We start from the raw sequence: 12,801 nt of genomic DNA, 5'->3' as shown, positions 1-12,801 counted from the left end.
GACACGCGTTTTGTCTCAACCCACCCCGAACCGGAAGCAAAGTTGGGGTCGGGCTTAGGCACGACCCCAACCGGAAGCAGAGAGCTTGTTTGCTGTAACACCGGGCCAAAAGCAGAGGGAGGCGGCTCTGGCCGTGGCCCCAAGGCGGAAGCAAAGGGGGTGGGTTTGGTCGTGACCCTGAACCGGAAGCAGATGGACGGGGGAAAAGGATTGGCTGTGATTCCATACTGGAAGCTGTGGGAGGGCACTGTGTGCTTTCACGCCGGGCCAGAATCTTGCGAGCACAGGAAGTAGTGAACGGGTGTGGGTCGTGTTTTTCGCTATGGCGCTTTCGGTGCTGGGGGAGCCCTGGGCTGAGCTGCCCGTTGAGAAGCGGATCTTCTGTTCTGTGCTGCTCTTCTCCTGGGCTGTGTACCTGTGGGAAGCCTTCCTGGCGCATCGGCAGGTTGGAGCGCACTGCGTCTCGGGCGCGGTGGTTATGGTGGGGGGATGGAGAGCACGCGGGGGCGAGGTATGGCTCCTAGCAGGTGAGAGGGAAAAAGGTGAATCATATCATGGTGGATGGGGCCTTTGTAGGTGCGGCATGGCTGGAGAGGCGCATACAACTTCAAGGGAGGAGGCGAAGAGTAAGAGGGCGTGATTAGGGAACAGAGGATAATGAGCGTCCACAGAGGTCCCGGCAGAAACAAGATTGAGGCGTATTGCATAAGGTCCCTGTAACACAGAGAGTTGGTAGGATGAGGGAGACTGGATGAAGTACAGGTAGCAGTACACAGAAGTGTAACCCTTATGCTTTAAAGTGAAATAAATCGTGAAGCAAAATAGGAAGACGTGTTCTTTTGAAAATGGGGGTTTATTTTTGAAAGAGCCCCATCTACACTGCTTTTTTCTTTCGTCAGAATCTCTTTCAAAAAGATTATGCAAATGAAGGATGAGATGTGTAAATCAGTGTCTCATTTGTATTTTTATTTCCCTCATTTGCATTTCTCTGTCAAAAGAGGAGTTCAAGTGTAGACATAGCCTTACTCCTGACATTTGGCAAGGAGTACAGGGGTCAACTGAGACCCCAGAGATGTTGATTTTGTGTGTCTATATTTGATGCATGTAATTAAACCCTGGAAGATTGACCCTAAGCAGGTCGATGTGCTGGAGTAGTGTAGACATAGCCTAAGAATGTTTCTGAGGGTTTGAGGGACACTTATTGAACAATTAGATTGCACTATTTATATCACTTTCACTGCTGACTCATCCGGACAAATGTGTTTGAGTAGCATATGATTCAGTCTTATTGGGTTTGACCGACACCTAATTTGAGTGCTGCCATAAGCAATGTACAATTTGATGAATATGGCTATGGCTACACTATCCCTCACCTTTCAAAAGAGGTATGCTAATGAGCCACTTCGGCAGATGCTAATGAGGCACTGTCATGAATATGCGGTGCCTCATTAGCATAATGGCGGCCACCCACATTTCGAAAGTGCCGCTTTCGAAATGCACACTGCATTTGGTGTTGTAAAGAAGGGGCTTTCAAAGTCCTGGGGTCCTTTCGAAAGGCCCCTGTCTACACAAGTGGCGTGCATTTAGAAAGCAGCACTTTCGAAGCATGTGTGGCTGCCATTATGCTAATGAGGCACTGCATATTCATGGCAGTGCCTCATTAGCATACCCCTTGTGAAAGGCAGGGCTAGTGTAGCCACAGCCTATGTGTTTGGATGGAGAGCTGGGAGGGAGGGAGAGAGAGAGAGAGAAAAAAAAACAGTCTTTGGCCATGTGTACACTAGCCCCAAACTTCGAAATGGCCACGCAAATGGTCATTTCGAAGTTTACTAATGAAGCGCTGAAATGCATATTCAGCGCTTCGTTAGCATGTGGGCGGCCGTGACACTTCGAAATTGACGCACCTCACCGCCGCATCCCGACGGGGCTCCTTTTCGAAAGGACCCCGCCTACTTCGAAGTCCCCTTATTCCCATGTAATAAGGGGACTTCGAAGTAGGCGGGGTCCTTTCGAAAAGGAGCCCCATCGGGATGAGCCGCGAGGCGCGTCAATTTTGAAGTGCCGCGGCCGCCCTCATGCTAATGAAGCGCTGAATATGCATTTCAACGCTTCATTAGTGAACTTCGAAATGGCCATTTGTGTGGCCATTTCAAAGTTTGGGGCTAGTGTAGACGTAGCCTTTAAGTGCTGTTCTAATGCAGGCACAGCCATTCAGTAGGGCAGTGAATACTGAATGAGAGAGAATCTGTGGATTCATGTCTTGATTTAGCTAGTCATCTAAGCATAGACTGATGTGCCTGAGAGAAATCTCTCTCTTGTAGAATGGCTGGGGGCATGGAGGATTAATTTGTCAACTTACCAAAACACTAAAACTGACTGTGCTTAGAGTGCACTTTATTTTGGAGTAAGCCTCATTGAACTCACTGGCACTTCATCTTTTTGAGAAAACAAGTACAGAATTGGGGTTTACTTGGAAAAACTGAGTTATGCTGAAGTAAAATGGGGAATATGGGCAGACTTACGGCATCATCGCTGTGGTCTGTGGCCATGATGTTCCAAATAAGGGGCATGTATTTGTATTATATAATATAAAATAAGAAAATGATTCTTAGTGGCAACTGGCAACTCTAGATTTTCTTTTACTGTATTTTTCTGTATTGTATGCTTGAGTGATAGGGTGTAAACCTTGCTATAACCCGTCAAGAATGAGATCTTGGAATTGTGGATAGTTCTCTGAAAACATCCACTCGGTGTGCAACAGCAGTCAAAAAAGCAACCAAAATGTTAGGAATTATTTAAAAAGGAATAGAGAATAAAGCAGAGAATATCTTATTGCTTTATGTAAATCCATGGTATGCCTACATCTTGAATATTGCATACAGGTGTGGTCAGTCGCATCATCTCAAAAACATGGCACTTTTCATCCTAGAAAAGAGGAGATTAAGGAGGGATATGGTAGAGGCCTATAAAATCAGGACCAGTATGGAAAAAGTGAATAAGGAAAAGTTATTTTACTTATTCTCGTAACATAAGAACCTAGGGGGCCCCAAATGAAATTAATGGGTAGCAGGTTTAAAGCAAACAAAAGGAAGCATTTATTCACACAGACGTGGGCTGCTTTCAAAATTGTTCTTCCATTCCAATTTCAAGAAGATCATCTTGAAACTGCATTTAGAAAGAAAACGTGTAGATGCTCTGTGGGCTGCGCTTTTGAAAGAGTAGTCCAACATGGTGCTGGCCAGCTGGAGCATGGAGATGCCCATGCCAGCACAACTGGGACTCTGTGGTCTTTGCATCTGGCCATGTTGAAAGACATAGGAACCCAGAAATGCCATGGCTATGTCTGCACTAGCCAAAAACTTCGAAATTGCCATACAAACGGCCGTTTCAGAGTTTACTTATGAAGTGCTGAAATACATATTCAGTGCCTCATTAGCATGCGGGCGGCCATGGCACTTCAAAATTGATGCGGCATGCTGCTGCACGGCTTGTCGCCGCACAGCTCGTCCAGATGGAGCTCCTTTTTGAAAGGACCCTGGCTACTTCAAAGTCCCCTTATTCCCATCTGCTCATAGGAAGAAGGGGACTTCGAAGTAGCTGGCGTCCTTTCGAAAAGGAGCCTCGTCTGGACGAGCCGCGTGGCGGCGAGTCACATCAATTTTGAAGTGCTGCGGCCACCTGCATGCTAATGAGGTGCTTAATATGTATTTCAGTGCTTCATTAGTAAACTCTGAAATGGCCATTTGCATGGCAATTTCAAAGTTTTTGGCTAGTGTAGACACGGCCCATGTCAGAAAGCAGAGAACGTGCTGGCTGCAGGAATCCCGCAAGCCTCCAGCAGCACAGGATGTGGCCAGCCGCTCAAGGGCAGTGACCACTACCTTCCCCCACTTTGCCAAGCTGAACCACCTTGGGCCCAAGGAGGCAGCACTGCTTACCCACATCCTGGGCACCTCTGGGCCGGAGCTGGGGCCCAACAGCAAGCCTGAGGAAGTGCAGGTACTCTGGACTGGCAACATCCCCCACCCAATGGGCCCAGAACCCAAACCCCACAGTGATTATGTGGGCTCTAGCGACAGGACTCTTGTCATCACTCTGTCATCAGAGATGTCCAGCCAGGCTCCTTCCACCCAGGCCTCCCGCAAGTTCCTGGATGGACCTTCAGGTAAGTCCTGTGTGTTTCAGATGCCCCAGCATGTGGGGAGGAGGTGCCTGCCACAGCCAGCAGCGGGCCACTCATGTGGCTGCCAGCCCCATCCCAGACACTCTGTGGACGGCCATGCTCCCCAAGACCCAGAGGGGGCCACACACAGCACTCAGCACCTGGACAGCACCACAGGCTGCACACCCAGTGGGGGAAGGTGTGGGAGTCTGACTGAAGCCTGTGTATGCTCCACCCATGCAGGGACCCCTAGCTACTGGGATCCCCCAGGGTCCCTGTGCCATCTGGGAGGGACATGGGGGAAGACATGGTCCCCAGGGCCAGGTCATGGTACTAATGGCCTGTCCCTCTGTCCCCTTCTGTATTCACAGCTCTGCCATTTGGGACCACCTGAGCCCTGTACATGGTCATGGGCATCCCACAGCAGAGGGTGAGGAGGCTGGGACCCCACCACCTCTTGCACCCTTGTGGGGCCCATGACATGCCACCCTGCAGGAGTGGCTGGCAACAGAGCGGGAGGCCTGGGATCAGGTGGCTGGCACCCAGGACACTCTCACCCAGGCTATTTCCACATGCCTGATCTAGCCTCTCTTGAGTTCTCCCCACAGCCCATGACCTCAGTGCCCTGCTCCTGCCCACCCTCTCCCTGGATGGCTCCCAATCTGACACTTGGCTGGTGGCTAGAGCTGGCCAAGTTGAGCTTCTTTCCCTCCCTGTGGCCCCTGTCCAGCCCAACCCCAGCTGAGAGGAATAAGGGGATTTTGAAATGTGCGGGATCCTTTTGAAAAGGACCCCCGTGTATCTGCCCCGAGCCACTCGTTTGAAAGCAGTGCTTTTGAAGCGCCATGGCCAGAAGTGTGCGAGTGCTAATGAGGTGCTGAATATTCAATTCAGTGTCTCATTAATATGCTTCAATTTGGTTATTAGCATGGTCATTTTGAAGTTTTGGCCAAGTGCGGCCACAGCCAGGGTTTCATCCCTGATCCTTTTGGTTAGTAGATCTATTCTCAATAAACTTATTTAATGCTTTTTTTCTTTAAATCCCATTTGTATTTTTCATAATGCTCCATGGCAGCAAGTTCTGCAGATTGATTGCATTGTGTGATGTACTCACATTTTTTTAAACTTGCTGCATACTAATTTTATAGGGTGATCCCACTGGCTTGTGGGTTATGTTAAATAACATTTCTTTATTCAGTTTCTTCACACTGTTTGTGATTTCGTAGTCCTATCATAGCCCCCTTTGTTGTCTCTTTTGACTGCTGGTGCACATTTAGTGGATATTTTTCAGAGAACTATCCACCATGACTCCCAAGATCTCTCTCTTGAGTGGCAACAGTTAAATTAATGCACATTATATTTATAGTTGGGATTGTTTTGCGTGGGAGGATCTTCTTTCTTATTCCATTCTAATAGATTGGCGAAGCATGATATCCCTTTGTGAAAGCCATTTTGAGTTTTCTCCAGCATATTAATTTTAATCTTTCTCTTTCAGAGGAGGGTATATAGAACAACGACACATGTCCCACAGGAATTAGGACAGATCATGGATTCAGAAACATTTGAAAAGTCTCGTTTGTATCAACTAGACAAAAGTACTTTCAGTTTTTGGTCGGGCCTCTATTCGGAGCTAGAGGGGACTGTAAGTATTACAGTGGTTTTGTAGTTTATCCAATACTTTTCATTGGCTCTGACCAAGAACAACTTAAAATTTAATCCTTCAAATGTAACTATATAGCACAAAGGTTAATGCTATAGCATGCCTTGTCAGCCTCATACTGTGAGTGCAGTCTTTGATAAGATTTCTGTCTTTGGGCTATGCCATCACTGCAAAAATAGCTGAGATTTTCACAGCAAGATTGCTCTCTCATTCTTGAAATACCTCTTATTTAGTCAACATGAACATGGCAGATCTTACTTTTCTACATTAACAAGAAAGCCACTGTGCTGACACTTAGAGATCTATGCAGATACATCTAGGCTGTGTCTACAGTAACCCCCCCACCTTTTGAAAGGGAGATGCTAATGTAACACTTTGGGATATGCTAATGAGATGCTGCCATGAATACACAGTGCCTTATTAGCATAACACTGGCTGCAGCAATTCAAGAGTGCTGCTTTCGAATTGTGCTCCACCCGTGCAAATGGGGGGCCTTTCGAAAGGACACCCCCTGCAGTCTTTGAAAGCCCCTTATTCCTAAAAGCAGATAGGAATAAGAGGCTTTTGAAGACCTGGGGGTTCCTTTCAAAAGGCCCTCATCTACACGGGAGGTGTGCAATTCCAAAAGCGGCAATTTTGAATTGCCGTGGCTATCATTATGCTAATTAGGTGGTGCATAGTCATGGAACACCTCATTAGCATATCCCAACGTATCTCATTAGCATCCCACTTTCGAAGGGAGGGCTCATGAAGACATAGCCCTGATCTGCAACCCACAGAAATGATTTGTGGATATGTGCAGCAGTGGATGCAGGTATCTGCAGAATTGTTAAGGCTTCCTGTAGACAGGTACCACATTGATCTGATAGTAAATTTGTAAGCCTGCTAAACTTGGAGGTCTTACGTTATGGTTATCATTTGTTCCTTTTCCTTGGGCAGTATGGCTGTTTCATGCTAATACATGGAGCAAAATATGCTAATGAGACATGGATGCAAATTCCCCACACCTCATTAGCATAACATCCTGTGATTTGGAGTCTGGGAGACTGTGCTTCCGGACTCCAAATCACGTGATGTTATGCTAATGAGGCATGGGGAATTTGCATCCACACCTCATTAGCATATTTTGCTCCCTGTGGCCTGTGTAGAAATGGCCTATGTGTTCATTTGTGTTTGATTATTGTTAGTTTTTAAAAAAAAAAAAAAAAAAACATACAAAACTAGAAAATGTAATGGAAAAGTTTGAATTGATCACCATAATTCTGTCTTTTTGTGTGGATGCATTATGGCCCCATCTACATAGGCAGCCTCTGTTGACAGAAGTGACTGTCGACAGGGAAGTCTCTATGGAACCCCTGTTGGCAGATTGCTGCTACAACCAACTTGCTCTGTTGACAGAGAACTACCAGACTGCACTGCCCTCTGGTGACAGAACAGCGGAATTTAGCTATGTAGATGCTCTGGAGTTTTGTCAACAGAAGCCCTGAAACTCTGTAAATTTTGCTGAGAAAATAGGACATGATATGCATAAGAAAACAAATGTGAACAACATATAAATGCCTGATATTAAAATGTTATCAGTTTTCATAAGCAATATTAATCATGTAACTACAATAGTAAGTACCTTTATGTACATAACTATTAATATATCTTTTTGTTCTGTAGTTTAAAACACTCCATAACTATCAATATGTCTAAGCTAGAAATATACATATGTTCTAATGTCAGCTTTATGGGGCAAGAGTTTAGTTTTCAGAATAGTTTAACTAGAAGCTAGAAAAACTAAATTACCTGTCAGGGATATAAGTGTTTCCAAAGCAATGTGTGGAAAATAGTTTGTTATACGTTTTTCCTTAAAGTTATTGGTTATAGTTATAAATATGCACAACTATGTGAAAATGCAAAGCTGACTGATTGCAAAGCAAGTTTGGGGAAATAGTGTCAGCTTACACTATTTTAAGATCATATAACTAGATTATTGTAAAGCATATGGAGAAGGGAACAGAGTTGAAAAAGTAGGTTGCATCTTAACTTCTATATTGTTGATTGCTTTTCAAGAAAAAGTTGTTTTTTACAATTCTAACTATATCAGTCATATATGGCATATGCATTAGAATTTTTCCCGTGGATTGTAACATTGTAGATTTTATTTTAGCTGGTAAAAAAAAGTCAAATTTTGTCAAATGTCAGTATTCTAAAAATATGTTTCTCTTTCTCTCTCTCTCTCTCTCACACACCCACCCACCCACCTGCCTCCCTTCTGAATTTTGGAGCAATTATAGGAGCTGTTAGAATTTAAAAAATTTTAGCATGTCCTACATTTGAACCAAAACCAAAGGAGGGGGGATTGAGTAATTATTTAACTGTCATTTCTCTGGTTTTCCCCTTCTAAATTGACGAATTAATGGACATATGCTATCATATTACCACCTACAAAAAGCAAGAAAGAAAACACTTCTGAAACCTCATCCTGAGCCTCAGTCATTATGGCCTCCCTCCAGTTGTGTGTCCTTTGCACAGAAATGTGGAGGCTTTGCTTCATTTCCTGATCTTTCCCTCTTTTTAGTCTTTCTGTCCTTCTTTGTCTTGCAGGGACATTAATGGAAAAACCACAAAGTAAATTAAATCAGTGAGAATGTGAGGAAGGCAGAGCTTACAGCTCTTTGGCTGAGTGGTGCAAGAAATCAGGAGCTCTCATACGAGGCGTGACATGTACGGATTATGAATCCCACTGCTCAGGGTCATGCAGCTGTGTCCAACTTTCCCCAGCTCTCAAGTAAATTGAGGGTCATGAGGTCACTTCCGGGATGTTGACGAGTTCAGTCGTCCCTCAGGTTTGGAACTGTGGGCTGCCACAAGAGGGACTCTTATAACTCTTGCAAGCTGCCTGTCTGCTGTCAACTTCTTTGAATGCTTGCTCATGGCCATTCCATGCAAGGTAGATGTGCACTGCATGTTCAGTTGCTGGAGATTATTTTTCTCAATGGCCTTTGTTGGGCTGGCTCCAGTACTCTCTGGAGTCACTTGTGAAGAGCACTGCTGGTCCCACACCTCTCAGCTCCTTCTTACCACCCAGGACAGTTCCTAGAACATCCCCTCTTTCTGTAGCAAGCTTTCTTTCCCTGTAGTTTGGACTTTCTACATTCATAGTTTATAGATATTGTAGCTAACTTATATGAGAGGGCATTCTTCAGTGCAGAGGACGAATGAGCAGGAAGTGACTAGCATAGTGATACTCTGATGATACTGCCAACTCTACTCAATCTGATGTAGGACCCATTACCAACTCCCAGGAGCAGCCATGGGATCAGGTGTCTGCTGGCTTTTTCAATCCCAGAGGCTTTCCAAGTGCCAGAGAACCTGCTGTTGCCCCTGATTCTGCCAACCCCTAAAGCACCCTCATCAATGAAAACAAAAAAGCAGTCAAGTAGCACTTTAAAGACTAACACAATAATTTATTAGGTGAGCTTTCGTGGGACAGACCCACTTCTTCAGACCATAGCCATACCAGAACAGACTCAATATTTAAGGCTTAGAGAACCAAAAACAGTAATCAAAGTTGACAAATCAGAAAAAAATTATCAAGGCGAGCAAATCAGAGAGCAGAGGGGTAGGGGGTAGGGAGTCAAGAATTAGATTAAGTCAAGTGTGCCAAAGAGCCCCTATAATGTTCCAGAAAATTTGCATCCCGGTTCAAACCACATGACTAACAGTTAGTTAGTCTACATTTTTATGGAGTGGGCCATTCTGTTAATGACTTAAGAGTTTGTGTCTTATTGAAGAAGAATTTTCAGTCTGCTTTAGAAAGAGAAGCTGCTGAACTCTCTTTCATGTTCAAATTCAACACGTTAACATGTGGTTTGAACCGGGATGCAAATTTTCTGGGACATTAAGTCAAGTATGCCAAAGAACCCCTATAATCTAATTCTTGACTCCCCCCCGCCACCCCTCTGCTCTCTGATTTGCTCACCTTGATAATTTTTTTTCTGACTTGTCAACTTTGATTACTGTTTTTGGTTCTCTATGCTTTAAATATTGAGTCTGTTCTGGTATGGCTATGGTCTGAAGAAGTGGGTCTGTCCCATGAAAACTCACCTAATAAATTATTTTGTTAGTCTTTAAAGTGCTACTTGACTGCTTTTTTGTTTTGATAGTATATAGACTAGCATGGCTCCCTCTCTGTTACTATTCATCAACGAAAGCAACTGTGGACAGAAAGGAGCAGAGAGTGTTTGAACTCCATGCAGCACTGTGGCACCATCTGAGACAAGCCCTCCATGGTCCCAGTGCAGCAGTCGCTAACCTGTACCACCCCTTGTTCTACCTCTTCACAATGGCCATGCCCCTTCCTGATCCTTCCCCAAGCCCCCCACCAACTTTCTTCATTTGTGGTCGCCTGCTCTCACTTTTAGAGCAAGGGGTTGGGATGCATTCTCTGGGTTGGGGCTGAGGGATTCAGAGCATGGCAGCTGGGACAGTCTCTGGAATTAACTCGGGGTTGGGGTGGGAGGCACAGGGTCTGGTAGTGAATTTTGGGGCAGAGGCTGGAGGACAGCGGGGTGTGTGGTACAGGCTTTGGGAGGGTGCTTCAATTGGGAGGCGACCAAGACACAGTTCTTCATAGCAATAGCAGAGGGGATGAGATGTCTGTATGTGTCATATCACAGAATCTTGTCCTGAATAACTGCCTGCATCCAAACTTACTATGAACAGGCAAAGGTTCCACCTCTAACAATCATGACCACTCATACCATAAAGGGGTACGGACCTGTGAGGACCAAAAATCAGGAGTTCATTTGTGCAACAGCGTTGAAGTTGGGAGGTGGGGTGAGGGCTCCAGGCTCTGGGGTGGGGATGGAGATAAGGGGTTTGGAGTGCAGATGAGTGCTCCAGAATTGGGTCCAGGAGGGGGATCAGGGCTGTGGTCAGAGAATGCAGCTCACAGAAGCTGCAGTATGTCCCCCTTCTGGCTCCTGTACAGAGGGGTGGCCAGAAAACTCTGTGCACAGCACTGTCTGCATATGTCACCCCATAACTCTCATAGGCTGTGGTTCCCAGCCAGTGGGAGCTGCAGAGCCAGGGCTGGGGGTAGGGCAGTATGCAGCACTGCCTGTCTGCCCCTAAGTGTAGGAACTGGAGGAGGGCCATGCTATGTGGGGTAAAGTAAGCCTCCAACCCCAGACCCCAGCTGGATCACTGGAGCAGAGCAAGCCCCCCCCTCCCCATCTCATTCGTTGTGGGAGCTGGAAGGATGGATTAAAAGGTCTGACAGGTCCATCACAGCCCATGAGCTGTAGTTCGCCCAATTCTGGCACAACTACACAACTTGGGCCTCTAGAGCTGTTCCAGTGGATACCACTGAAGGAGCAATCTCTGGAAGAATAACAGTTCTTAGGGCTAGGGTTATCTTGTCTCAGCTTGCAACTTGGCACCATAGCTAATATAGCTCTGTAGTAGCTTCTCTGCATTCACAAAGGCCAGACCTGCAGTTCTGGTAAGTCCTGCTTTGAGGAATAATTGAGTAGTTGGTGGTAGTCCTGAAAAGGGTCTGGGGTTAGAGTGGTTCACAAATTGAATACAAGTCAACAGTGTGATGCAATTGTGAGAGAGGCTGGTGATGTTCTGAAGTGTATTATCAGGCATATGTAAGACATGGGAGGTGACAATTTGGCTGTACTTGGCCCGCATTGGAGTACTTGAGTTCTGGACATCACATTTGAAGACAAGTGTGGACAAACTGGAGAGAGCCCAGAAGAGAGCAGAAATATGAAAAAAGTTTAGAAAACTGGACCTATGAGGAGGAATAGAAAATACTGGTGGCTTTGTCTTGAGGAAAGAAGACTTGAGGGGTGATCTAATAAGTCCTCAGATATGCTTGGGACTTTTATAAAGAGGAGTATAATCAGTTGCCCTCACTGTCCACTGAAGGAAGGATAAAAAGCAATTGGCTTTAGATAGAACAAGAAATTTAGGTTTCATATTCAGACTTTTTTTCTATTGATAAGGGATAGATAAACTCTGGAATAAGCTTCCACAGGATGTTGTGGAATCCCCATCACTAACGATTTTTCAGAATCGGTTGGACAAACACCTCTTGGACATGGGTAAGGTTTACTTGTTCCTGCTTTAAGATCTGATTTTAGATGACTTTTTGAATTCCCATCTTGACCTGCATTTCTATCATTTTGAAATTTCCTTCTGTCAGTATTAGTGTGTCTTACACCAATAATGCATCATGTTATCCCTCAGTCAGGCTTGATCCTCATTAACAGACTATGATGTTTACCTTGCTGTCTGACTTTTGTCCATTAAGGTCCTTTCTTTGTTGCCACAATTCCACATACATGAGGGTGTGAGCTCATCTTCCGTCATCCCTTCTTCTCATCTTCTGTTCTTTCCAGAAATTTTTATTATAAGCTTATTTTGGGACTTTGTCCCCAAAGCAAACAACCAGTTACATGTAAGTGAATTTTGTTGTCCACCTGTCTGAACCTGATATCTCCTTAGAACATGGTTTCCCTAACTGGGGGCCGTGACGAAATTCCAAGGGGGATTGTGAGGCTATCAGCATCCCCCCACATCTCGTCACTCCTGCGATTCCAAGAAAGAGCCAGCCTTTGCTTCCAGCTCTCAGCCCCTGCCATTTTATGTGGGCAACCTGGCACAGCTGCTATAAAAAGCAGACAGTTGGTGAAGACCCACATGGAGCTAGTTGCCTCCTGCAAAGGAGTGTGGGTTGTGAGGTGGGAGGAGGAGGGGGATGGGGTTAGATGGGGTGCTGGGGGAACCTGGCTCAAAGGAAAGGGAGGGAGATGGGGTGAGAGCAGGGGGCTGATGGTGCATGGCTTTGGGGAAGGGTAGGGGCTCGGGCGGGTGGCTTCGGCTCAGTTGGCTGGCCCGGGCAGTGTGGGGCTCAGGTGGCTGGCCCCAGCTTGGGTTGCTTAGGCTGGCAGAAGGGCAGCTGGCCCTGGCAGTGTGG

General features: G+C 45.8%; 1 protein-coding gene across 4 annotated transcripts in view; it reads left to right on the top strand.

Annotated features, from left to right (window-relative positions):
* The first annotated feature begins 235 nt into the window (after positions 1-235).
* ZMPSTE24 (zinc metallopeptidase STE24) overlaps positions 236-12,801 on the top strand; it is a 106,473-nt gene continuing 93,907 nt past the window's right edge. For 3 of the 4 annotated variants that reach the window (XM_074976519.1, XM_074976518.1, XM_074976517.1), the window contains exons 1-2: positions 236-445; positions 5,658-5,804. In XM_074976519.1, the coding sequence (XP_074832620.1) occupies positions 323-445; positions 5,658-5,804 (270 nt within the window). In that variant the 5' untranslated portion in view covers positions 236-322. The remainder of the gene's footprint in view (positions 446-5,657; positions 5,805-12,801) is intronic. The other variant, XM_074976520.1, reaches the window with a different exon arrangement.

Source organism: Carettochelys insculpta, chromosome 24, assembly GCF_033958435.1.
Source record: "Carettochelys insculpta isolate YL-2023 chromosome 24, ASM3395843v1, whole genome shotgun sequence".
Lineage (NCBI taxonomy): Eukaryota > Metazoa > Chordata > Testudines > Carettochelyidae > Carettochelys > Carettochelys insculpta.
This window is presented reverse-complemented; position numbering and strand designations above follow the sequence as displayed.